General features: G+C 39.6%; 1 protein-coding gene and 1 non-coding gene across 2 annotated transcripts; both read left to right on the top strand.

Annotated features, from left to right (window-relative positions):
• Positions 1 to 26,124, top strand: Tmf1 (TATA element modulatory factor 1). The gene is made up of 17 exons (XM_051154956.1): positions 1 to 231; positions 2,827 to 4,004; positions 5,721 to 5,824; positions 6,800 to 6,926; positions 8,663 to 8,768; positions 10,104 to 10,246; positions 10,803 to 10,969; positions 11,475 to 11,631; positions 14,818 to 14,910; positions 15,274 to 15,430; positions 19,877 to 20,069; positions 20,411 to 20,480; positions 20,685 to 20,777; positions 22,691 to 22,792; positions 23,052 to 23,204; positions 24,145 to 24,270; positions 25,264 to 26,124. The coding sequence occupies exons 1-17, from the start codon at positions 90 to 92 to the stop codon at positions 25,405 to 25,407; spliced, it is 3,255 nt and encodes a 1,084-aa protein (XP_051010913.1). The 5' UTR covers positions 1 to 89; the 3' UTR covers positions 25,408 to 26,124.
• Positions 18,481 to 18,611, top strand: LOC127197839 (small nucleolar RNA SNORA36 family). Its single transcript, XR_007831790.1, has one exon. It is a non-coding gene; the product is annotated as a small nucleolar RNA SNORA36 family (small nucleolar RNA).
• Positions 26,125 to 27,297: the final 1,173 nt, after the last annotated feature.

Below are 27,297 nucleotides of genomic sequence, written 5' to 3'. Positions count from 1 at the left end.
TGGAGCTGCGGGGCGGCCGCGGGGGGCGGTGGGCTGGAGCCACCGCTGAGGCCGCCGGAGCCGGCGGGAGCCGGCGCTGAGGAGGGGCCATGAGCTGGTTCAACGCCTCGCAGTTGTCCAGCTTCGCCAAGCAGGCCCTGTCCCAGGCCCAGAAGTCCATCGACAGGGTCCTGGACATCCAGGAGGAGGAGCCGAGCGCCTGGGCCGAGGCCATCCCGTACGGCGAGCCGGGTAAGGTGGTACCGGGGTGTCGCGCCTGCTCCCGGTCAGACCCCAGCCCGCCTGCCTCGGCCCGGGTGCGGGCCCTGCTGGCCTCAGGTGTCCGCTTGCGGTTTGGCCCTGACGCCAGGCCCCACCTGCGCACAGCCGCGGAGCCCCAATTGCTGCGCCGTCTTCCGCAGTTTGCGTCCTGGGTCCGAACTATGTCAATTCCGAGTCAGGGAGCCCCGCGGGTAGCGCTTTCCGAGCACTTCACGCTTCGTAGCACAGACTTTACAGAAAGCTTCCTTGTCTTCAGAACATCCCGAGTCAGGGCCGGTAGCGCCGGTGTTCACAGAAGAGCTAAACGGAACTCAGAATGCTTAAGTAACTTGCTCCAGGTGAGGCACAGACTGTCCTGGGGATAGGACCAAGGGACTGCGTGTTACAAGAGTTCCCAACTGTACTAGCTCTTTTTCTGCAGAACCAGGTCTTGCAGATTGACTGAAATTACTCTTTCTAGGGTTTTCCGTTACTTGTGTCGTGTCTTTTAAGTCTGAGGTATTCTTGGGCACCTTTACGCGTGTGGCAACCGAGTGCAAAACCTTTGGATGAAAAGAGTACTTGACCACTTTCTGGTTTTATTTGTACATTGTTAAAGACTAAGAACCTACGTTTGAACCATTGCTATCTTAGTTTCTGTATGTTTGTAGGTATGTCATGATCCTATTTCTTTCTATGTGTTACACAGCCTTACTATTGAGTAGCGTTTTGTATTTTCTTCTGAGACAGGGTTTCTCTTGCTTTTTGCTGTTGGACTCTAGAGTTTGAGTTACTAAACTTGAGATCAAATAAGTTTCAAATATAAAGATACTCTTTATCCCCTACCCTGAAACCTGAGGCATGAATAGTACTGTATAATTTATTTTTAAGGGCAGGTTGTCTGGAATGGAGTCAAGTTTGCTTAAATGCTATTTTCATTGACCGCGTTTTGTGCTGTTTTGGATTACAAAACGACATGGGTCTGAGGAAGGGGATAGTTTAAGTGAATGCAAAGATAACTGCAATTTCATACCAGGTTTTTTCAAGAGGCAAATTTGAACCTTGGCATTTGTGAGGATGATAATTAGTTAACTTGTAGTCCTAATCTAACTAGCAGGTCCAAGCAAACTATCAGAATTAATCTTGCTTTAAGCTTTATTTTCTGTTTTTCATACACTGAACAAATGAATGAAAGACTCTGTCTCCAACTCAGAGTTTCCTCAACGCTTCATTCCAGGAAGCTTTGGACTCTTATTAAAGGATAGACCTTTGTTAAAGGGCTTCTTGGCTTTCAAAGTGTCTCCAGTTAATGTGTGCCTTCTCCGCCAACTTCCACTTGCACAGAGTTTGGGTGATTTTGCTCATTTGCAAAACACGTAAAGAAATACCTCGGGCTTGAAGAGGGAGGAACTTGCAAACTGGTCCATAAGTACATAAAAGTGAGTTTATTCACTAGGATTTAGTGTTCACATCAGCTAAATTATGGTTTTCGGGAAAGAACATCTCCACTATCTCAGGTTCAGTCTGTTTAGCTTATAATAGAGTTTTATTTTCTAATGGTCCAAGAGTAAAATAATTGTGTGGCTAAACAGTGCTGTGACTGCTTGTGGCCTGTTAGTGAGGGTTTGGACCTCACCAGCGTGAAATGAGCCACTTATCTGGGTCTTCATAAGGGCTATAGAACCTATACCATTACGTTAAGCTTGTACTGAGAGGGGTAACATACTTGCTTTGGCTAGGTAAAGCCAAGCCTGGTCTGGGACTTGTTTGTAGACTCTCTCAAGTTGGCACACACTGGCTCTATTTTTTTTGTTTGTTTGTTTGTTTGTTTGTTTGCATTTTCTTCTGAGACAGGGTTTCTCTACGTAGCGTTGTCTGTCCTGGACTTGCTTTAGACCAGGCTGGCCTTGAACTCACAGAGATGCACCCATCTCTGTCTTCATGTGTGCTAGGATTAGAGGCATGTGCCACCACACCTAGCTTGGTTCTATTTTTTGTTCATTTGTTTTTTTTTTTTTTTTACACCCAAAGTTAACCTGGAAACTAATTAGTGATGCTGTAAACAAAGACTTTAACAGCTCCACATTACAGGGTTTTTTTTTCATAGACCTTTCTCTCACTTGATACCTCTGATGATGATTAAAATATATTTTTTATTAATTTATTCTTGTTACATCTCAATGGTTATCCCATCCCTTGTATCCTCCCATTCTTCCCTCCCTCCCATTTTCCCCTTATTCCCCTCCCCTATGACTGTGACTGAGGGGGACTTCCTCTCCCTGTATATCTCATAGGGTATCAAGTCTCTTCTTAGTAACCTGCTATCCTTCCTCTGAGTGCCACCAGGTCCCCCCTCCTCCAGGGGACATGGTCAAATATGAGGCACCAGAGTTCGTGTGAAAGTCATACCCCACTCTCCACTCAACTGTGGAGAATGTCCTGTCCATTGGCTAGATCTGGGTAGAGGTTTAACGTTTACTGCCTGTATTGTCCTTGGCTTAGTTTGAGCGGGACCCCTGGGCCCGATGATTAAAATATTAATGCTAGATATGTTCTATTTAATGAATGAATTTGTTTTTGTCAAAGGAATAAGTCCCCCTGTGAGTGGAGGATGGGATACTTCAACCTGGGGATTGAACTCAAGCACTGAACCTCAGAGCCCACCAACAGCCTCTCCTAAAGCAATTACAAAGCCCGTTCGAAGGACCGTAGTAGATGAATCTGAAAATTTCTTCAGTGCCTTCCTCTCACCATCGGATGTCCAGACCATTCAGAAGAGTCCCGTGGTATCAAAGCCTCCTGTTAAATCACAGCGGCCAGAAGAAGAAGTGAAAAGCAGTGTACATGAACCATCATCCCCTGGCCAGCCCAGGACTTCTGAGACAGCTGAGTCAGAGGCGAGAGAAGCGCCAGCTGGGAGTACTCCTTCACCTGTGCCTGAGGGCAAGCATGAAGAAACTGCTAGTGAAGAGCCTGAGGTGAAGGTGCCCTCGGTGCAGCTGAAGGTGTCTGAAGACGTAGTTGATGTGAACGCAGCAACAGAAGATGCATCTCCCACGTCCACCCAGTCTCTCACAGCAGAAACTAAGGATGTGGCTTTGGAACCTAGAGAACAAAAACACGAAGACAGACAGAGCAATACACCTTCCCCGCCTGTCAGCTCCTTCTCGTCGGGCACGTCCACCACCAGTGACATTGAAGTGTTAGACCATGAGAGCGTAATAAGTGAGAGCTCAGCTGGCTCAAGGCAAGAGACTTCAGATGCAAAGTCCAGTCTTCACCTCATGCAGACCTCTTTCCAGCTCCTCTCTGCATCTGCTTGTCCTGAGTATGGGCGCCTAGATGACTTCCAAAAGCTCAATGAGAGCTGCTGCTCATCCGACGCCTTTGAAAGAATAGACTCCTTTAGTGTGCAGTCTCTAGATAGCCGGAGTGTAAGCGAAATCAACTCAGATGACGAACTGCCAGGCAAGGGTTATGCTTTAGTACCTACAGTAGTGAATCCTTCAGCCTCAAAGACTAAAGTAGTAGAATCCACTGAAGAAAAAGATGAAGAAAATGAGACGTTAATTGCACCTTCTGAGGATGCAGAATTAGAGGAAAGTGGCCGAAGTGCTACTCCTGTTAACTGCGAACAGCCGGACACAGTGGCTTCTCCTACACCAGTAAACGAAGGCCATTCTGTTTCTGGACCTGTGGCTGAGCAGTGTGAAGGTGCTGAGAGTCAGCCAGAAGCCCGGCCCAAGAAAGAAGATGTTTGCAAGGTAACTACAAAGTAGAAGAGGGGCTTGGGGAATGTTTCACAGATGAAAACATTTTAATGGGTGTGTGATGATTTGAAAAAGTAGATCTTTGATCACTTATAGCAGTAGGACCTTTAAATAAATAATTATTTATGTTAAAATATTTGAAATTCCTGTAAAGCAGATATAGTAGACTAAGATATTTTTAAAAAGCTTAACGTTTACATCTCTTATGCTCTGTACAGCCTTATTTCAGTTTGTGAATGACTGTTTATGTCACATACATCTTTTAATTCTTCTGAAGATGAACATGTTAAAACAACCTGAATATTACTATTTTTATATCAAAATGTTTTGCATGTATATGCTATTTATGGAAAATTTTGGATTTCATGTTTTAGTTTGGCTTTATATGAATACTGTTGGTGCTTTCCTGTGATTAATATTCTAATGTTGATGTTTCATTGATATAGCAAGTATACTTCTTAGAGTGTTTTGGCTTGGTTTCTCATGTTATTTATTTATTTATTTTTTTCCTGTTGTCAGCTATCTTACATGAAGGGGAAAAGGACATGCCCAAGGAGCAAAAGGAAAGCTTAGGAAACAAATTACTTCTCCCTAATACATACAAGAGAGAAGGGTGTCAGTTCCTTAATGTTACACCATAGCTTTTCCCGTCTGATTCTTAGAAATTGAATGAGAGCTGGCTTTTTAAATAGACTTCTGAAATTTATATATATGTGGAGAAATGTACTACAAATGCTCTGTGTTGCCTTACTTAACACTTTTGAAAGCAGCAGATTCTGTTCCCTGGGTTTAATATTATTCAGGAACAAAATGCAATGGTATACTTTTTTTTTTTTCTCCTTCTGAGACAGGGCTTCTCTGTGTAGCCCTAGCTGTCCTGGACTTGCTCTGTAGACCAGGCTGGCCTCGAACTCACAGAGATCCACCTGCCTCTGCCTCTGAAATGCTGGGATTAAAGGCGTGCGCCACCACGCCTGGCTATGCGACGCTATGCTTTTGCATGAGCAGCAGCAACCGTAGAGGCTGTGCTGGGACTTGGAACCCTAGAAAGGCAGCACTCGTCACTACTCATGTTTTCAGGGTTTTCAGTTTGTCCTGACTAGACAAGGCTTTTTTGAAGCTGAAATGTTCTCTCTCTCCCTTTACAGATAAGTTTATCCCTGCCTTAGCAAGACCTAAGACATGAGATAATTACTTCTTTGTACTGATAGGAAATCCAAATTAAATGTTTACAGGTTTTTATAAAAAGATTTATTTACTTATTTTATGAGATTCAGTGTTTTGCCTGTATGTATGTATGTGTGTATGTATGTCTGTGTCTGTCTGTCTGAGGGCGTTGGATCCCCTGAAAGTGGAGTTACAGACAGTTGTGAGCTGCCATGTAGGTACTGGGAATTGAACCCTGGTGCTCTGGAGGAGCAACCGGTGGTCTTAACTGTGGAGCCATCTCTCCAGCCCCCTGCTTATGTTTTGTTTTTTTTTTTATTATTTTTATTTTTGAGGACAGTGGATAATAGTTTTAAAAAATTACATGCTTGGGCTAAAGAATAATAAGGCTGTAGTAGGATATCTAGCTACTACTAAACTAAATGTGAAACATTATCAGAATTTTGGAGCCCTTACTTGACCTTCTTTTTTTGTTTTGTTTTTGTTATGCAGCTCTTTACCTGCATAACAAATTATTGACTTGTATTTGTTCTATTTATCCAGACAGTTGAATTTCTGAATGAGAAACTAGAAAAGAGGGAGACTCAGTTATTATCTCTGAGTAAAGAAAAAGCACTTCTAGAAGAAGCCTATGATAACCTGAAGGAGTAAGTATTCAGAACACACGGGAGATTCCACACAGGATGTGCAGGCCAATGTGCTGTGTTAAAATTAAAGTGCTTCATGATTTGGGGGTGGAGAGATGCCTTAGTGGTTAAGAACACTTGCTGCTTTTGCACAGGTCCCGTGTTTGGTTCCCAGCAACCACATAATTCCAAGGGTACCAGGCTCATACCTGGTATATGGACGCATGCAAACACTCTATATAAGTCTTTACAAAATGTTTTGCCATTTAACTTGTTTATAGGCACTGGAAATTGAGGAGCGCTTCAGTTATAAACATATTTAAAGATGGCTTTTTTCTCAAATTATCTTTATCATATTATCTTTGGCATTGAAAAATGTTTCATAAAAATACATACAGATATATATTCTTATTCTTTTAGTATTAGCGATTTAAAATGCATATTTAGTGAAAATTGAAATCCAATAGTTAAAAACACTGAATTGGTTTACTTTGAGATTATTCAGGAAGTGTGACACAGAAGATTTAGAATTGAAACAATTACTTTTGTCTTAGTGTTACACATCTAATATTGGTGACATTTTCACCAGTGGGTTTTGTTAGACGTTTTTAAAAATTAATTTAGTAGGGCTGAGGATATAGGTCTGGGGTAGAGCGTTCTCCTAACATGCATAGCCCTGAGCTCAGTCCTGAGCATCACCAAGAAGTATATAAAGTAACTTTAGCAAGTAATTTTTCTTTGAAAAAGTAATTGGCTGCCCAGGCATTATGGCACCTCTCTGTTATCCCATTAGAGAAACAGGCAGGAGGGTGAATTAGAGAGGACACTTGTACTATAGTAGGACCTTGTCTTAAAAACAAAACAGAATACATATTATAGACCTCACCTAGTTCTATTTTAATATGCTATATTGGAGAAAATCTGCATTTTGGGAACTAACCTCATAACCTCTGGACTGTTAAACAGTATCTTCATTCTCATATATTTTGAATCTAGTGAAATGTTCAGAGTAAAAGAAGAAAGTAGTAGTATTTCTTCCCTGAAAGATGAATTTACTCAGAGAATTGCAGAAGCAGAAAAGAAAGTTCAACTAGCCTGCAAAGAGAGAGATGCTGCTAAGAAGGTAATTGAAATTAAACTTTATAGGACTCATGAATGATCTCGTATTTTGGTATTAGAAAAAAATTAAATATTAAAAACATATGGAATATATTTATTAACAAGTAAATTGCAGAATTTTGGTATATTAAAATTGGTAGATTTTGATAGTTTAAAGAAATATAGGATTGGAGAGTTGGTTCAGTTGGCTTTGAACCCATTCAGCAAGCGTGAGGACCTGAGTTTGGAACTGCAGAACCCATGTAAAAGCCAGGCGTTTGTTACCCTAGTGTTGGGGTAGGGGCTCAGACAGGTGGCTCCTTAAAAAGTTCCGGAGCCAGCCAGCCAGCCTTGCCAAAGTGATGAGCTCCAGGTTCAGACCATTTCTCAGAAAAATAATGTGGAGCAGAAATCAGAGAAGTTATCTGAAGGCCACTGTATCCTCCCCAGCTGTGCACACAAATGTGTACATGCACACACACAAATTTTCTTTAAATAGGTATTTATGTAATTTATATACAAATCCTTGCAAGATACATAGCCAAGGTCATTAAGATAGCTAAAAGTGATAATTCCATCAGAATAAGTAACAAACCTAAATGATGCTATGTACATTTTAAAAGTAATCATCCGTCCCATTCTCCTACCACCTCAAGCATCTGTATGTCTTTAAGTTGAAATTAAAAGTGTAGTTTGTAGTGACTAATGACTCCTTCTGTTGTACGTAACAATGACGTGTTCTGACATTCCTATTTTCAATTGCTGTTGGCATTTAGGAGGCTAATTCTGTTATGGGGCCTATTGTACTCTGCTGTAAGATGCTTAGTAGCATCCCCAGCCTCTCCAAGTCATTGTAGTCAGACCTTCCCTGCTTAGTTAACGTAGATTGCCAAATGCCCTTGGGAGCAAAGCCATGCCAATTGAGGAGCTGTTGTTGCCATGTTCCCAATTAGGAACAGTTGCTAACAACTATGCTAATATACTAACAATTCAGTTGTTAACTCGAGTCCTCGCTGTTACTAATAACTTGGTTTGTACATTTAACTTTTTGACATTAGGCTGTTTCCCCATCTTATTATTACTAATTTCTTATATTTTAATTTCTCTGTGTGTGGGGCAGGGGCCAGGAAGTGTGTGCGTGTGCACTCGGCATACCATACACACACAGGAAGATTAGGAGCATTTGCAGTAGAAGATGCTTGTCTTTTTCCACCGTGTGATCCTGTACATCAGATACAGGTCACCAGGCTTAGTGGCAAGTGCTTTTAACTGCCACGCCATTTTTTAGGACCCGTGTCCTACTTCTTGACTGATGTTAATGGTAATTTATTGTTTTTCTGTGTGAACTCTTACACAAAGGCTCATGTTTGGTTGCTTTAATTAGCTAGCTCATTTCAGACACCAGCGATAATATGACACACTTAACCAAAAAACCTCTTCCTGGCCTATACTGCTGTATTGTTCCAGATGCAAAGCCTAACATATAGATTACATGTGTAGAGATACTGAAGAACAGTGAAGTTATCTTCACTTGTATTTCCATATTAAAACTTGTTCACAGAACTGGTGAATGTTGGCTTTTATGTGGCATTCAAAGCTGTTTCTTTCTTTGTCTTAGTTAACTAGATAAATGACTAAACTGACATATTTACTATGGGAATGTGATTGTGGGTGGGTGGCTTCTTTGAAGAGGGGAAAACTGGAAAAATATACCTTGAATGAAAGTAATTCTTTATGCTAACCACAGCTTTTTAAAATTAGGAAGTGAAAACCATAAAGGAAGAACTTGCCACTAGATTAAATAGTAGTCAAACTGCAGACCTTTTGAAGGAGAAAGATGAACAGATTCAAGGTTTAATGGAAGAAGGTGGGTATTTTGTTGATTACTAAAAACAGTCTAAGAAAAGGAAGTATTCAGTATGTGATAGGTAGTACGTGTTTCCTAATCACAAATACTGCGTGGGATACAGTAGTGCACACTGCAGTCCTAGCTACACAGGAGGCTGGAGGATCTGTGATAACTGAGGAACACAGCAACAGTCCTCAAGAAAGGAAGAAAAGAAGAGGGAGCACATGTGAGGGGAACAGGAGGAACAAGAAGGAAAGGAGAGGGGGAATGGGAGGAAAGCAAGGAAGGTGTGGGTTTAACCTCAGAAGGGGCTTGTGATGGTTTATGGGAGAATGGGGTAAGATGTATTGAAAGAACTACATGCTATGTAGCTTTTGTTCTAGGGAGGTGGGCTTTAAATCTCCAAAGACTAGACAGAAATTTGCACTGCCCTTTACAAGCTTATAACAAGTCATAAAAGAGCCCAGTGTTTATTCAAAGCTTTAATTATCTAAAGGCTGTAATTCCAGCATTCAGAAGGTCTCGGAGTCCCTAGTTTAAGTATGATGAGGTGTGGTTTTAGCATTTAGCCTATTTTTTTAATTTAATCTTGGAGGTCTGGTTTTCATCAGTGTATCTTTGTTTGCATCTTTAAGCACAGATAAGATCATTATTGCATATGCAGCCTTCTTTGTATATCACTGTAGTGTTAAATGCTTTGCATATCATCACTGATGTCTGTACAAAGTTCATTGTATGGCAGTATTGCAATTATTTTAATGATTGTTAATGTTGGATCTTCTGTTTTTACAATGTTCATATTACAAATGCACAATGAACATTTCTTAAGTCATTGAATATAAATGTTTTAGACCATGTGTAGAATTTAAGGACAATTGGAAGTAGTCACTTTATTTGAAATTACTTTTACCCAACTTTTAAAAAACTTAAATTAAGAATTCTTTAAAATAATAAGTATATTGGATATTACTTGTTACAATATTAGATATGACATACTTTCTGTCTTTTAGGAACCTATTTTATAAGCAGGAAATATGGATAAATAGTCAATTCTAAAATATAGCTGTAAGCTGAGTATGGTGGTACACACCTGTAGTCCCAGCATTTGGGAGGCTGTGGTAGCCTGAGGATCCTGAGTTTGAGGCTAAAGACAAAGACTGTTTGTATCCTATTCCCTAGACTCCTTTCATATAATAATTTCAGTGTTTATTGATAACTCTTGTCCAAATGTGTTTTAACAGTGGAGTTAAAGGGTTTTTTATGGTATTGTGAGCTCATTGTATGCTACTGGTTACATAAAGTTTTCTGTAAGGTTCTTAGGCAGTCATTGTTTTGTTTTGTTACAATCACCAGGAGAAAAACTTTCAAAGCAGCAGCTGCATAATTCCAACATCATTAAGAAATTAAGAGCCAAAGATAAAGACAATGAAAACCTTATCGCAAAGCTGAATAGAAAAGCCAAGGAGCTAGAAGATGAGCTACAACATTTAAGACAGGTGACCAGGGTCATTGCTCTCTGAATATGTATTATTCTTACTTTCTGTGATTGGCTATGGCTGTGGAACATTCAGAATGATGTAATGGGATGTCATGCAAGAAGAAGGCTTTAGTTTATTCGATAAATGAATAGTTGATATGTAACCTAATGTCCACCGTGACCAGATACTTGCCCTGACATGAACAGCTTGAAGGAGATGTTTCCTCTGACTCGGGGTTCCAGAGCATGAGACTCCATGGTAGTGGGAGAGGTGTGACAGAGAGAGGCCTGGTATGTGGGGGCAAGTGCATGACAGCTGTTACATGGTGTCAACCAGGAAGTAGAGAAGTGGGGCTGGGCCAACCCTGAAGGCCTGTTCTCCACTGATCCATTTCCTCCAGCCAAAGGTTCCATAGCTTTCCAAAACTTACCACGAGTAGAGCACATGTTCAAACATGTGCCAGTGGGCCACCTTTCCTATTCAAGTTACAACCAGTGTTAAGAGATTCCTGGAATACATTGTCTACCATGGCAGCATTTATTGAAAAGTGTTCATGTCTGTTTTGATAACATAGGTCCTTGATGGCAAAGAAGAGGTTGAGAAACAGCATAGAGAAAATATTAAAAAGCTGAACTCTGTGGTAGAACGCCAGGAGAAAGATCTTGGCCGGCTTCAAGTAGATATGGATGAACTTGAAGAAAAGAGCCGAAGTACTCAGGCTGCCCTAGATAGTGCGTACAGGTATGCAATTTGCAGTGTGTTATCTGCTATCACTGTAGGAGATTGAAGAAGTCCCTTTTCTTTCTTTTTTAAAAAATTATTTTATGTGCATTGGTATTTTGCCTGCATGCATGTCTCTGTACCATATCCCTGAGGAGGTCAGAAGAGGTTGTTGTGTCCTTAGAACTGGAGTTTCAGCCAGTTGTCAGCTGCTGTGTAGGTGATGGGAATTGAACTCAGGTCCTCTGCAAGGACAGCCAGTGCTCTCAAATACTCAGCCATCTCTCCAGCTCATCTCTTTTCTATTATCTGAGTACTAGCAGCATTTATAGATTTGTCTATAAGTGAGTTTGTTTTTAGACAAAGCAAGTCCAACAGGGTCATTATAATGGTTAATGTTATTGTAAGATGTGCTTGCTGCTGTTTTGAGATTTCTGTGGTACATAGACATTGCATTAGTGTTAGTATGTGTTTACTTACGCATTGTTCTATTAATAAATGAAAAATATGAATCTACTTTTTAAAGAGAACTTACTGATCTTCACAAAGCCAATGCTGCTAAGGACAGTGAGGTACAGGAAGCTGCTCTAAGGCGTGAGATGAAGGCTAAAGAAGAACTTTCTGGGGCACTGGAGAAGGCCCAGGAAGAAGCCCGCCAGCAGCAAGAGGCATTAGCACTTCAGGTAGGCAGTGATGGCTAAAGCCTCCTTTTATGTATTTGTGTATGTTTCTACAAAGTGAAACAGTTTGCTAACAAATATGAATCTGTTCTTTCATGAGATAAATCTGGGAGGTGTCTATGACTATGTTACTAGCATTTTTAGGGTACTGGATTGTACAAACCTTACTTGTGTATGTTTTTAAATGCACACACCATACTGTTATTGCTTGGTTTTCTGTGAGTTTCATATATGTTTATGAGTGTATAGTGCCGGGGATATAGCTTAGTGGTAGAGTGTCTGCTCCTATATGCAGAGGGCCTGGTACTGCCAGAAGAAAGAGTTTTATGAAACTAGGCGGTATCCTGTTGCCAGAGTAATTTTTATACACACACACACACACACACACACACACATAAATAAAACATACAGTTTCAAGAGACTGCCTTATATAGTTGGTTCTTGAATACTTTTGTAACATTCCTGGAAGTTTATTAACTCAATGAAGAAAGAATAAACATTTGGCATACTGTGTTTACAGAATCATCAAATACTGCCAGGCATGGTGACACACACTATCAATCTTAGCCCTTGGGAGGTGGAGGCAGATGGATCTCTGAGTTCAAGGCCAGCCTGGTCTACAGAGCGAGTTCCAGGATAGCCAGGGCTACACAGAGAAACTCTGTCTTGAAAAACCATATGTGCATATGTGTGTGTGTGTGTTATTTATATAAAAATATTTTATATGTATATTGAACATTTGAGATACTTACTTCACTTGCCTACAGTTAATGATGCTGCTGTAAATATTCATTACAGTTTGTTTTGTTTGATTTCATCAGTGCAGGTGATCCAGTCCAGGGCCTTTTGTGTGCTAGGCAAGTGCTGCCCTAGTGAGCTATAGCTTCATTCCACAATAGGTCTTAATGTATACAGACATCTCTTCCCAAGCACTGTTCCAAACACACAGAATTATTTTCAGCAACCTCAGTTAACTTTTGGTGGGTGTGTTTTGTTTTGTTTTTTGTTTTTTGTTTTTTTTGAGACAGGGTTTCTCTGTGTAGCCTTGGCTGTCCCGGACTCACTCTGTAGACCAGACTGGCCTTAAACTCTCAGAGAGATCCGCCTGCCTCTGCCTCCTGAGTGCTGGGATTAAAGGTGTGTGCCACCACGCCCAGCTAACTTTTGGTTTTATTTTACATTTTTGGTGGATAAATTACTTAGAAATGGCAGCTTTGCTTCTAATTTATCCCCTCCCTGTTGCTCCTTTTACTCTAAACGTAATAACCACTTTATCAGTATTGGGCCTACTCTTCAGTGTTTGTACTATAAATGGAGGAAGGACATATGTATGTGTGCCTTTTGACTATTCACTCAGCTACATTCGTGTGTGCTTCATTCTTACGGGAAACATTCCTACATACACCATTGATAGCTTATTTATGGTCTTAGTAGACTTTTCTTATATTTTTCATTATAAGCCTTGTCTCTAACAGTTGAACCATCTCTCCAGACTATTCTGATAGTGTGTTTTATACCACTCTGCTATGTAATTTTCAGCTATATTTTTATGGGTTTGGATTGCTTTCAGTATTTTGCTCTTGTAAATTATGCCATGGTCCACATATCCATGTATTTCTGCCATCCTGTCACTTTCAAGAGACCTTTTGTAGAGAAGTATACATATGGGAAATACACATAATGTTACTATTTTAAACTGGTGGGTTGGAGACATGCTTCAGCAGGTAGGAGCACTTACTGCTCTTGCACCCCCGGGTTGGGTTCCCAGAACTCACATGGCCACTTAATAACTGCCTGTAACTTCAGTTCCTGGTGGTCCAGTGCCCTCTTTTGACCTCCTTGGGCTCCTGTACACATAGATCCTGATTTTTTTTTTAATCTTTAAAAATTCTTTCAAATTAAAAATACATTTTAATAATAAAGAAAAATTGAGTGAGTAAGGAATAGGGTGTGGGACTGTCATTAAAAACTACCATGGTATGTAAGAATTGTTAATTTTGTATGTTACTTTGTTAACATTATTCCATCTAGGCTTTTTTTTTTCCTTAAATAATTTATAGCCATGGCTATGATAGTCTTTCCATTTAGAAAGAATAGTTTTTACACATTGATTTTTTTGCATGTGTGTTTTTATTGTTGTTTTGTTTTGTTTTTTCAGGACAGAGTTTCTCTGTGTAGCCTTGGTTGTATTGGAATCCCTTTGTAGACCAGGCTGGCCTTGAGCTCAGAGAGATCCGTCTGCCTCTGCCTCCATAAGTCCTGGGACTACAGGTGTGCATCACCATGCCTGGTTGTTGATTGTTAGTTTTAATGCTTGGGTTCATGTATCTGCATTTGAAAACATTATAATACTGATGGGCATTTAGAGCTGGGTTTCCATTCTGTTGTTGCCAGGCTTGCTAATACTTCAGGGCATCTCTGTGTGCTCTATAGACTATGTCTTGAGGACTATAATGACCAATACCATTTTCTGATTAGTTAAATATGACACCACAGTGTTTAAAAAAAAAAAGTTGTGGCAGTTACAAAGTGTGCAGCTGTGTGTGAATGGAACCTTGTTTCTTGTTTTTATGCTGAAACAGTGTTGTGCAAATGACACTCAACTATTGTTTCAGACTCCCAAATAGATGTTAGCTATAAGCATCCAGTATCACACTCTTTCTCTTTTAGGGTTAGTTTTGTTTTGTTATTTAGACAGGGCCTGCTATGTAGCACAGACCTATCTGGAACTCTGTGTAGTCTACCTGGCCTGGAAATTGAATACTGAAATAGCAGATTTGTGCCACCACACCTAGTTTAGTGCCTAGGTTTATTAGTTAGTATCTAGTTTTTTGAGACAGGATTTCTCTGTGTAACAGCCTTGGCTGTCCTAGACTCTCTTTGTAGACCGGCTGGCCTCAAATTCACAGAAATCCATCTGCCTCTGCTTCCCCGAGTGCTGGGATTAAAGGCATGTGCCACCATGCCCAGCTGTTTATTTATTTTTATAGCTCATGTGACTCTGATCTCTCCTCTATTTTATTGGCAGGGCTGTGCATATTTGCATATTTTTCTTTGGCTAGCAGAGCACTGTGTTAAGTAGATAGTGAATATGTTTACAGCATTGCTTAAGGAATGGGATATGTGCTCAACATAGATGTTTCCAGCAGGACGCTCCAGCTAATGCTCTGAGTGTTGTTTGTCCTGCAGGTGGGGGACCTTAGGCTAGCTCTGCAACGAGCAGAGCAAGCAGCAGCCAGGAAAGAGGATTACTTACGCCACGAGATCAGTGAACTTCAGCAGGTATTGTCACAGCTCTCCCAAGCACAAGGTCAAAAGTGTGTCTTCTTGAAGTAACATGACCACTCGCTGGGCTGGTATTCCTGGATTGAAAGCATTACTACTATACATACCATTGGATGTGTTTTTGTAGCAAATATGAACCAAAGTGATCCCCTGAAAAAAATAGGAAAATCTCTAATTTTGTTTTAAAGGAATTAATTTTATCATGATAGATTTGCTATACAATATTATTTTCTTTTTCTTTTTCTTTTTTTTTTTTTTTGTAAGATAGCTAATTATTTTTTCTTGGAAAAACTAAAGTTTTTATGTTTGCTGGTGTTTTTTTTCTGTCAGTGATAATAATGTGAGAATTTTTTGATTCAGAGACTCCAAGAAGCAGAGAATCGAAACCAAGAACTGAGTCAAAGTGTTTCATCAACAACAAGACCATTACTTCGACAGATAGAAAACTTACAAGCAACTCTAGGGTCTCAGACATCATCGTGGGAGACGCTAGAGAAGAATCTTTCCGATAGACTTGGTATCCTCTTTCATACTCCATGTTTGATGCAAGAGACATGCTGTCTTGTTTGTAGAAGTAGGATAGTGTTAATGACATTGAAATTCATCTGATCTCATGGGTGACATTTTGTGTCTAACATGTATAGATTTGTCTTTTCACCTTTTTCATGGATACCTCAGTTATGACTCTTTAAAAACATTTTTCCTTACACAGTAAATCAGATACTTTACTGCCTACCATTTCATTTAGCGTGTGCATACATTCCTGCTTACGTGTGTGTGCGCACGCACACGCGCACGCCTGCATGTATGTGCATGTGTGCATGCAAGTATGTATCCTCCTGTCTCTATTTGCCTTTTCTATGAGTGCTGGGACTCCCAACTAGAATCCTTGTGTTTACACAGCCAGCACGTCACTAAGCCGCCTCCTCAGTCCTGATTCTTTCACTTATTTTTGTAGATGGCCAAACAAATCTTTCCTTTGTCCCTCACCCATTGTGCATCTGACCTCTTTCTAGCTTGTCCACAAGAACTGGACAATAGAGATCAGATACAATTCCAAGTAGTGGTAGAATTCCAGGAGCAGAGGCAAGTCTGAAGAAGATCAGGATGAAATCCTAGAAGAGAAATTTGATGGAGACTTTTTGTTTTGTTTTGTTGTTTTTCAAGACAGGGTTTCTCTGTGTAGCCTTGACTGTCCTGGACTCACTTTGTAGACAAGGCTGGCCTTGAACTCACAGAGAGCTGCCTGCCTCTGCCTCCCAGAGTGCTGGGATTACAGGTGTGTGCCACCAAGCCCAGCTGTTAATGATGAAGTCATATTCTGCTTCCTTATACACACAATCCTTGACCTGTTTCTCGCTGCTCTTAATAAAGAAAACGATGTCAAGGTGTTTCTCTTTAGTTTCAGGCCAGTGGTATGTGTGTATACACTGGATATCTAAAAGCTAAACTAGAAGCTAGAAGACTCCTATAAAATTGATGCATACAAATCTCATGTGTAACCTGAAGAGATAGCATGTTTTAGTGACAAAACAAATGAGTGAGGGTCAGCATATGGGGGTTTGCTGTTGTGTTTTCCTTGTCAATCATGGGGTGGCAAACTAGTCTCTTGGCTTTCAAGTGGTGTTTAGTGGGTCCTTGGTGCTGCTGTTTTGCTGATGGAGAAGCTTAACGCATAGGTGCAGGCCTCTTCGGGCTGCTCTAATGAGACTGGGCCTCCTTTCTGCCAACTTAGAATTCCTTGTAAGATTTGGTCCAGAAAAAGAATCATCTGCTAAAACAAAAACATTTTAAGTGTAGTTTTAGATTTTCAGATATACAAATATTTGAGACCATGTGATATTAAAGAATGGTACCTGAAATTGGCATCTTTGTTTTCTTTTTATGTGATGGGGTCAAAACCAGGCCTTCTGCATGCATAGTAAGCTCTGTCACTGAGCTACACCTCTAGTCTGAACTTGGCACCTTCTACAGTGAGCATTAATCTAGCATTGAATAAACAGCAGTAAATGAAAGCTAAAGCATGGCACTTTGTGGGTTTTAGGACGAAGCTGGCCTGCCCTTAGGAATGTGTGGTAATGTACTGTAGTACAGGCAGAGCCACTGATAGATAGGAACATGTACTGAGAAGATCATAGGTACACTAGGGAGCATGAGGTAACTCAGAGACCTTACCAGGTCTGTCTTAACAAGGAAAAAAGGGAGAATTGCCCTGGAGAGATGGCTAAGTTCCTCAGGTGCTGATGTTCAGTTCCAGCACCCTGTCAAGTGACTCACGACCACCTGTAACTCCAGTTCTGAGGGTCCTCTTTCTGACTGCTGCAGATCCATGGACACAATTGGCATAGACATACACAGACATATATTAAAAATATTAAAAAATTAACATTGATAAAATAATAGTGGAAAGAACCACTGGTTTGGTTAAACCTCAGGCAAGCCTTATACACTGCTTCTTTGTTTCCATTGGAATTTTGTATTGGTAATGAGTTTCAGTGTGTATTTTTTAATTTCTCCAAATATTAGCATTTTACAAAATCAATACATAATACCGCAGGCATGTATTGACATGACATAATCTACCAGTCTTATTTAGATTTCTTTTTTTTTTTTTTTTTTAAGGTTTTTAAATTTTTGTTATGTACACAGTGTTCTACCTTCATGTATGCCTGCATGCCAGAAGAGGGCACCACATCTCATTACAGATGGTTGTGAGCCACCATGTGGTTCCTGGGAATTTTACTTGACCCCTGGAAGAGGAACCAGTGCTCTTAACATCTGAGCTATCTCTCCAACCTCTATATTGCTCCATTTCTATTTGTATTAGTTCTTTACAATTTTACCAATTGTGTAGGTTCTTTTATGCACCATATTGAACATCTAAAAAGTCCCAATATCACATGGATCACTCCTGTTGCTCTTATAAGCATATGCACCCATCATCTTTTCGCATCCTCCCTTCCTGTCGCACATCCCTGGGCATCACTAGTCTGTCTGCATTTCTAAAAATTTGTCTTTTTAAACATTTTAAACATTAAGCTATGGGGCTGAAGAAAATGTCCAGTGGCTAAGAGCTCTTGATGCTCTTCCAGAGGACCTGACTTCAGTTCCCAATGCTTGAATCAGGTGGCTCACAACCGTCTGTAACTTCACCTCCAAGGATATGACCCCTTCTTCTGCTCTCTGAAGGCATCTGAAAACAGGCATGCACATGCGCGGGTGTGCACACACACACACAGAAACACACAAATAAAAATAAAGTAATAGAATTAGACAATATGTGGCAATTTGAAATTGGCTTTATTAAGCCACGCATGGTGGTACATACTTTTAATTCCAGCACTCGGGAAGCAGACACAAGCAGATCTCTGAGTTTGAGGCCAGCCTGATCTACATGGCAAGTCCAGGGCAGCCAGGGCTCTATAAAATAGAGAAACTCTGTCTTGAAACAAAACAAAACAAAAACAAAAAGAAGAAGAAAAAGAAAGAAGAAAGGAAGGAAGAAAGAAAGAAAAAGTGGCTTTGTTATCTCAGCATTATTTTCTGAAATGCACTCAGAAGTTACTACCCCAGAGTGTTGAGTTCAGTTCAGGGCAGCTACCCTGTTCTGTTAATTAAACTTTGGGACATTGAAATTGGCTAAGGAAAATGACTGAATAGAGAATATTGCTCTGTTCATATACTTGTAGCCTATACAAATAAATAAATACATTTTAAGAGGTCATCAACATTTCGATCCTTCTGTCTTGTCTCTGGAACGTCTGCTTGTGGTTAGTGTAACCATTTACATGGGCGTAGGTATCTGATCGGGTTCCAGGGTTTGACAGCTATGGGTAAAGCTGCTGTAAATGTATGGTCAGGAGTGAATGGGTGTAAAATTTCATGTTTCTGGATAAAGGATCAATTATGCAGTTGCTGGGCCGTATGGGTGTTTGTGCTTTGTTTTCAGAGAAAATGCTGAAGAACTGTTTTCATAGATCTGAGGGAGTAATCCAGTTTGTTCACATCCTTGGTAGCATTTTGGGTTGGCCCTAGTCTTTTCCATTTTCCTTCCTTCCTTCCTTCCTTCCTTCCTTCCTTCCTTCCTTTCTTTCTTTCTTTCTCTCTTTCTTTCTTTCTTGTTTTGTTGAGATAAGGTTTCTCTGTGTAGCCTTGGCTGTCCTGGAACTCTCTTTGTAGACCAGGCTGGCCATGAACTCAGGAGATCCACCTGCCTCTGCCTCACATGTGCTGGGATTAAAGGCATGCACCACCACACCCAGTTTGTTTTTTATTTTATTTTTTCAATTTATTTACCATTCAGAAATTCTTCTATCTCATAATTTTAATGTTCTTTTCCCTAATGATAACTGATAGTGAGCATTTGTTTCATGTATTTATTTTCTACCTGTCCACATTTTAGGATGAACTGTCTATTCATAACTTTTGCTCATTTTTTAACTAGACTGTCTACATTTTCACTTCTTAGATTCTATCTTTTTACCTTGTCTTTTTATTTTAAAAAAGTGGCAGGAGGGAAAAGATAGGGTCTCATAGCCCAGACTGACCTCAAATTCTCCAGGTAGCCAAGGATGGCCTTGAACTCCTGATCTTCCTGCCTCTTTTGCCAAATCTTCGGGATTCTAGGTGTGTGCCACCAACCTTGGCTTATGCAGTGCTGGGATGAACCGATGGCCTTATGCATGCTGTGCAAACAAACAACCAGTTAAACTCCATCCCTAGCCTGTTTGTCTTTTCATCCTCTTCACCTACTGCACAAGTTTAATGTTTTGAAGAACTTCATTTTATTGATCTATCTTTATCTTATTCTGATTATCTTTTATTGATCTACTCTTGTCTGTGGATGTTTGGTTGCTCTAGTGCTGTTTGTTGACTCATTACTCTGTTACTGAATAACTCCGTTTCCAGGTAAATTCTCAGAGGAGAGAATGCCAACTTGCACATTTTCTTCCTCTATAATCAGGTGAATCGCAGACCTTGTTGGCTGCAGCAGTTGAGAGAGAGCGTGCAGCTACAGAAGAGCTCCTTGCCAACAAAATCCAGATGTCTTCGGTGGAGGCACAGAATGCACTGATACGGCAGGAGAACAGTAGACTTCAGGCCCAGCTAGAGTCAGAGAAAAATAAACTAAGAAAGCTGGAGGATGAAAGTAATCGGTGAGTATCTTTGTGTTGTGTTCTTTGTCGTTCCATGGCATTTTAAAGCACCATTGGAAAGTATTTTGTTGGGTTTTAGCTTCATTGCATTGAGTGAATAACTGTTTGAAAGTCTCATTTTAAGTCTCAGAGTTCTGGTTTAAAAAAAAAATGGGGGAAGCAGAACTTTCCACTTGTAGCTGATGAGTGAGTCACAGTGACCTGGGACAGGCAGCTGGAAGGTTGAGTCTGAGGTGGTCATAAAATGACAGTAACCATGGAGCTAAGCTTAACAAGTTGGGCATTGTAACAGTCTATGCTCTCACCTTCTCTCTTTTGTTTAATTCCTTCTGGTTTACTAGGTACCAGGTTGAATTAGAAAACCTTAAAGATGAATATGTAAGAACAGTTGAAGAGACAAGGAAAGAAAAGGTATTTCTCAGTGCTCGCTCCCCACCAGGGCTTGCGTTAGAGGTGGATGGGGATGGCAGCGAGCTGCTGAGGAGGTGAGGTGGGCGATATGTGGTCTTGCCTTTGGTGGTGAAATGGGAGCTGGTAGTTTATACTCTGAACCTTGTGGTTAACTCATCATGGGTTAGTATCTCACAGTTATCTCACTGTATCTCTCTCCTTTAGACACTGTTGTGCAATCAGTTAGAAATGGAGAAAATGAAAGTTGAACAAGAAAGGAAGAAAACCATTATCACTCAAGAAACAGTAAAAGAAAAGGTACTGAGTTGTGTGTGTTTGAGCTGATTTGTAGAGCCAAGCTGTTGTGATTGGCCATGAATTGGTCTGTGGTTTAGATGTCTTAAGTGTTTCCTCCTTCTAAAATTACTAGACTGATGAGTTGTAGTAGCATTGTCAGTGCACTATGTAGGGCAGATCTGAAGACATTGGAGTGCATTCAAGTTGGTCTGTGACTGGTTTAGAATCGTGGAAACTTTTACACTTTTTAAAATGAATTTTGTGATTTCTCACTGAAACTAATGTAGCAAAATGGCTACTTCAGAATAGACTTGACTTGCTGTATCTTTCTGATGAGTAAATGAAGTGAGCTTTTTGTTGGTGGTGTTTTTTTTGCATGTACGTCTGTGGTGTGTGTGTGTGTGTGTGTGTGTGTGTGTGTGTGTGTGTGTGTGTGTGTAAGAATGTGTGTATGTAGGGCCAGAGTTGACACTGGGTATCTTCCTCAGTTATTTCTCTGCTTTGTTTTATTGAGGCAAGTTTCTTGCTGAAGTTGAAGCAAGTTGATTAGCTAGTCTAATTAGCTAACTTGCCTCAGGGATCCTGTCTCTGCCTCTTGAGTGCTGGGATTACAGGCAGCCACCACATTTGCCTGGCTTTTCTATGGGTTCTAGGGAGATGAACTCTGGCCTCCAAGCTTTAATTCACTAAGCCTCCTTCTTAGCTCCCAAGGAATTGTTTACAAAAGGTGTTTTTTATACTTTAGGAATTTAGCATACTCAGAGATAGCATAGTATATTAAAATAAGTTCATAGAAATGGAAAGGGTATTTTCTTTTAAGTTTTTAAATTTAGGTTTATTTTATGTGTATGAGTGTTTATATGTGTGTCCGTGTCCCACATGCATGCAGTATACTTATCAGCCACAAGAGGGCATCAGGTCCCCTGAAACAAATTAACATGTTGTGAGTTTTGTCCCTGCCTGGAATTGAACCATGGTCCTATCAAGCTATCTCTCCCGCCCCCAAGTATTTTTTGTTTTGTTGTTGTTTGTTTGTTTTGTTTTGTTTTTTAAGACAGGGTCTCTCTGTGTAGCCCTGGCTGCCCCAGAACTCACTGTCTCACTATGTTGATCAGGCTGGCCTCAAACGCAGAGATCCTAATGCCTCTGCCTGTCAAGTGCCACCACCACTATCTGCTGGTTTCTTTTTTCATACACTAAAATAAAGTGGATATGTCAGAAATTTTAGCAACTTTAATAATAATTGATAATGTTACATAGCGTGATATAGTTAGCTTTTACAGGCTTTTTCACTAAAGAATTCTCATTATTTAAAAAAACAAAGACGACAACAACAAAACCACCTGGCGCTCACCTTTAATCTCAGCCCTCAGGGGGCAGAGGCAGGTGAATCTCTGTGAGTTCCAGGCCAGCCTGGTTTACAAAGTGAGCTCCAGGACAGCCCCCCCCCCCAAAAAAAAACCACACAAACAAACAAACAAACAAAAAACCGAAACAAAACAAAAAATCCCACCTACCTGGCTAATTGTGTTATAAATGGGGCAATGCAGGCTTTAAATTTTAATTTAAAATGTTTTGTGTGTTTGTGTGTGTGTGTACATATGTGCATTGGTGCATGCATCCCATGATATATATATATATCCCATGACATATATGTGTGTCAGAAGACAAGCATGCTGGAGTTGTTTCTGTCCTTTACCATATGGGTCTTGGGATTGAACTCAGGTCAAGCTTGGAAGCACCTGAACCATCTTACCAGCTCAGCTCTTAATTTTTAAATGCTTTTTATACTCGAGGTATTCTTGCTTTGAGAAATTATATCTATAGCATATCATGGAGAGATTTAATGCCTTTGTTGTCATTAGTTCTAGAAAATTTTCTAGCTTCTTTTATGTTTGCTCTTTAGTCTTACAGATTTTTTTTTTCTCCCTAAGGACCACAAGCTGTTTTCTGTCTCTAGTACTCCCACCATGTCACGCTCCAGCTCTATAAGTGGCGTGGATATGGCAGGGCTACAAACATCTTTTCTGTCTCAGGTAATGGCTTACATGTCCCTATGTATAATGGCTTATATTTTCACATGTGCTTAGTTCTTACCTTGAGTAATGGTAAAGGGAACATGAGTTGTCAGATGGGCTGTCACTGGGACCTTAAAGTGAAAAGATTCAGATGATTGTATGCTTTTGAGAAAACTCATAATGGACATTTCAGAGCAAGAGTTAACAGGGTCTTTGTTTGAATCTGACAGTAGAACATAAAGTATGATAACTGTCTCTGTTTGTCTTTAACTGAAAGGATGAGTCTCATGACCATTTGTTTGGGCCAATGTCTACATCAGCCAGTGGAAGCAATCTTTATGAAGCTGTACGGATGGGAGCAGGGTCGAGCGTTATTGAAAATCTGCAGTCTCAGCTAAAGCTGAGGGAAGGAGAAATTAGTCATTTACAGGTACTGGAAAAACTAGAATCCCATGCTATAGAATCCTGTGAAATGATGGATCCCAGTAAGTGGTGGCTTCATCTCACCTGAATTTTGAGCACATTAGGAAATAACATGAATTGGTGACATATAAAACCCATTGTGTATCACATAGAGCCAAATGGTTGAGTCTCCTAATGGACTGACTGCCAGAATTAGGCATATTTGCCTGCTGTGTCTTAGGAAATGCTGGGAGCCTTTTGTTATGGTCTCCTCAGAGAGGACATCTGAGCAGGAAATGGCCCATTCCTTTCCAGCATCTCTTCTCAACAGGAAAAAAGGAAGTGCTTATCCAGCATGCTTGCCCTGTCCCTCCCGTATATGCCACAGAAAAGTTTCCCACCTTCCCTACTTGAAGGAGTGAATAAAATGAAGGAGACCTGCACGTAGAGGAAACAGTACAGTAGGAGGGAGCTGTAAGAATCACTGCTTATGGAGTGAGAGGCGTGATGCATTTTTAGTTTTTAGTGTTAAGCTTTGTACACTTGAAATGAGTTCCTCTTCCTCTTCCTCATTTGAGTTATCTTAATATGGACTGATGTGTGTCACCCAGCACTGTGCTTGAGAGGCCGGCTTAGTTTCTCAGGGAGCGATAAAAGCTTTAGCGATACCCTGTTGCCAGGGGCAACTTTAACATGTGTTCTCGTTCCTCTAGCTTAGGATAAGGGAAATGTGTGTTGTATATTACTTTCTTAGAGAAAAACGTGGTTGCATTTTCAGACAAATCATTGGATTTTCTTTTTTCTTTCTTACATAGTGAACCCTATAAAGAATACACTTCTAAAGAAAGTTGAGGCCCCCTTTTCCCACTGTTTTGCTTCAAAAATGACGCACTAAATATTTTTATGTTTGTAAGAGCATTAAACAAGATACGTTTTTATTGAAACCATTTTATTCTTATATTTCTCAGCTAGAAATTAGCAACCTAGAAAAAACTCGGTCCATAATGTCTGCAGAGCTAGTTAAACTAACAAATCAGAATGACGAACTTGAGCAGAAAGTGAAAGAAACACCCAAACTTCGAGTTCAGCTGCGAGTAAGTACTCTTCACTCAGGAGAGCTCTAAGACAATTTAATCCAGTTACTAAATAGCCTGTTTTTAGTTTACGTAAAATGCATATGTATTACTTTGTAATTTCTTTGAAAATTAAGGAGTCAGTAGTTGAGTAACGAATGTGAAAGATGAATTTCTGTTGCTGTCATTACCTATTTAAAATGTTTTCCCAGAATGCTTAGTCTAATCAAAGGAAAAAACAAGCTTCTCTTTGTCCAGTGCTTGATAAAGCAAGCATGTACGTCACAGGCCTTTGTAGTATTTGGTTCAATGCTTGCTCCATCACATTATCGGGACATAATTGACTGTTAGAGGAGACTTTCCAGTGGGATAAGTGCCAAGCAATACCTAAACCAAATTGTCACGAAAAAATCTCATCAAGGGTACTTAAATTAATGGGAAGGAGACTGATTAAATCATAGTTGGAGGGAATTGTAGATTTAGTGGAGAAATGTGTGTGTGTGTGTGTGTGTGTGTGTGTGTGTGTGTGTGTGTGTTATGTACATGGATGCATGCTAGGAGGCCAAAAGAATAAGTGGGTATCTTGCTTTATCACCCACCACCCTGTGAGTCCCTTCAGACAGGATCTCACTGAGCCTCGAGCCTGCTGTTGTGTGGGTAGGCTAGCTGACTGGGCAGCACACCAGTGAGCTTCCTCCCAGATCCGGGGTGAAATACAGCACACATGGCTTTCTATATGGGTGTTGGGGTTAGAAGCAAGTTCCTCATGCTTGCTCAGCAAGTGCTGGTACCACTAACCCTTCTCCTTAGCCCTCCATCAAGGTTTTAAAAGAAGTTCCTCTTTTTTGCTCTGTATTCCTAGATAAACTGGGTATGAGATTTTTTGTTTTTGTTTTTGTTTTCCTCTTAAATGAATTTATATTTTTGTTCAACTTGTGATTTTTTTTTTTTTTTTTTTTTTTTTGTATTGACTTGTAATAACTGTGTGGTCATTAAAAAAATTACGTTTTTTAGGATTTGGATCAAAGATACAACACTATTCTGCAGATGTATGGAGAAAAAGCAGAAGAAGCAGAGGAACTTCGCCTGGATCTTGAAGATGTAAAAAATATGTATAAAACTCAAATAGATGAACTTCTAAGACAAAGGCTCAGTTAACCTGTGAAGTTTGTATTCCCATCAGACTGAATGTAAACACTTAATATATAAATGTAGACTTCCAATAAATTCTTTTGTAGAATTAGAAAATGAGATTTGCTGTAGAGTGTAAAAAACTTTTCAAAAAATTCTTTTATAGTACATAGTAATATTTGCAGTTAAATTATTTTGTGCAATATTTGAATTTATTTTTGAAACTAGTCTTTAAAATTTTATTTTTTAAAGCCTTTTTTTTTTTTTTTTTTTTTTGGTGCCTTGAACAGCAAAGAGATTTATTACTTTATCCAAGTGTCAACACACCTGGGAAGGGAGATTGGTGTTTTCACATTATTATGGACATATAATTAACTGTATTATATCTAATTTATATGTGTTTGTATGTACATATTGAGAGATTTACAGAGTAATATTAACATCGAAATTTTGAAATCTTTCACACTGAAATCTTCACCATATTTCTTGAAAGTGTTTTAAACATTCAAGTAAAAAGATTATTAAGCCTATGACTACTAAATTATAAACTAAGGTTTTCTTTTAAAAGCAGAAGTCACACTGACATGTCCAAAATTTGAAGAATAATTTAAACTTAGAAATATTTGTTTTGAAATTTTATTCCGTATAACTTCCACAATGCAGTGTGAACAAATGTGGATATTTTTGATACTTACCCAAAGAAAGCTATAAATAATATTAGTTAGGTGAATCTAGATAGTAGGAAATCTTGTAATAAATTATGATAGATAGCATCAGTAGCAAGTAATTTTGAAGTCTTTTACTACACTGTAAAATGAATCTAACAAAAATAAAATCACTAACAAAATTTGCTCTTAAAATTAATCAGTTTACTCTTTTAAAACGATTTGTTTAATTTCTTACAGTTAAAGTTTGGGACATTAAAAATTAATGTCTTACAACAGAATCCCCATAGCAAAACAGAAGAATAATAGAAGTACATTTAATTTGGGGATTTTATAGTTTTGTGAAGTTCAACATTTTTTTTTTCTTGAAGCAAACGTAGTGTAGAATAGAATTAGGACATAGTTGTGCCCTTTTCTAAATGTTACTTTGTTACATTACTTTCTTTTAAAATGTTAATCAGGTTGTGTTTTAGACTTGTACAATATTTTGATAGCCTTTATTACTGAAAATTATTTAATTGCTTTTATCATAGACCTTTTTTTATCTGTTCCTTTTGCTTTTCTGTGGTTCTAGCTAAAGTTCAACAATAATCCAAAAATACATGGAAATTCCAGAAATAGAATTTTAAGTGTATGCCGTTCAGAATAGCCTGCTGGAATATCACTGTGAATCCACTTGGCCAGTACATTCACACCCCTTGTCAGTCCCTGGCCATCTCAGCTATTGAGTCTACTATAGAATGTGGAGGTGCTGTGTCCAGGTAATCCCTTTGTTCTTTAAGGTCCTCAAAGTGAAAAAGCGAAAAGTTAGTTTCAAGTGCTTCCTTTAATGGCTGTCTTGCTGGAGGCTGGTAGCTCCCACTGTTTCATGCATTCCCTGAGGGTCTTAAAACCATCCTCCCCTCAATGAGAAGGTAGGATTTCAAGTATAAGCTGTAAGTTCTACTTACATTTTAAACAGCACTTCAGAACACAGCTGTGAGTAGCCATCTTGCAGACTGGAGAACTTTTTGGGGGTGATTCAAGTGATCCTGTTTTTGCTCCTTGTGTCCCACACAGGCTTTCTGTTGTCGGAGCTCTGATTTGTAGCATGAATGAATGTCTTTGGAGTGAAAGTCACAGTCATAAAATTACCTTTCTGTGTTTTAACGGTAGAAAGCAGCCTCATAACTTTCGCTAGATTTAAAATTAATATTTAGGGCAGGATAACAAGTCTGATAGCAATAAAAATATAGTTAGAAGAGACAGGAAA

Source organism: Acomys russatus, chromosome 13 (genome assembly GCF_903995435.1).
Source record: "Acomys russatus chromosome 13, mAcoRus1.1, whole genome shotgun sequence".
Taxonomy (NCBI): domain Eukaryota; kingdom Metazoa; phylum Chordata; class Mammalia; order Rodentia; family Muridae; genus Acomys; species Acomys russatus.
This window is presented reverse-complemented; position numbering and strand designations above follow the sequence as displayed.

Bases quoted from the DNA above. Each gene is read 5' to 3' on its own strand.
- Tmf1 (XM_051154956.1), top strand. From the start codon at position 90: ATGAGCTGGTTCAACGCCTCGCAGTTGTCCAGCTTCGCCAAGCAGGCC. The intron at 20,481-20,684 runs GTATTTCTCAGT...TCTCTCCTTTAG, and splicing joins AAGAGACAAGGAAAGAAAAG to ACACTGTTGTGCAATCAGTT. The intron at 23,205-24,144 runs GTACTGGAAAAA...TATATTTCTCAG, and splicing joins GAGAAATTAGTCATTTACAG to CTAGAAATTAGCAACCTAGA.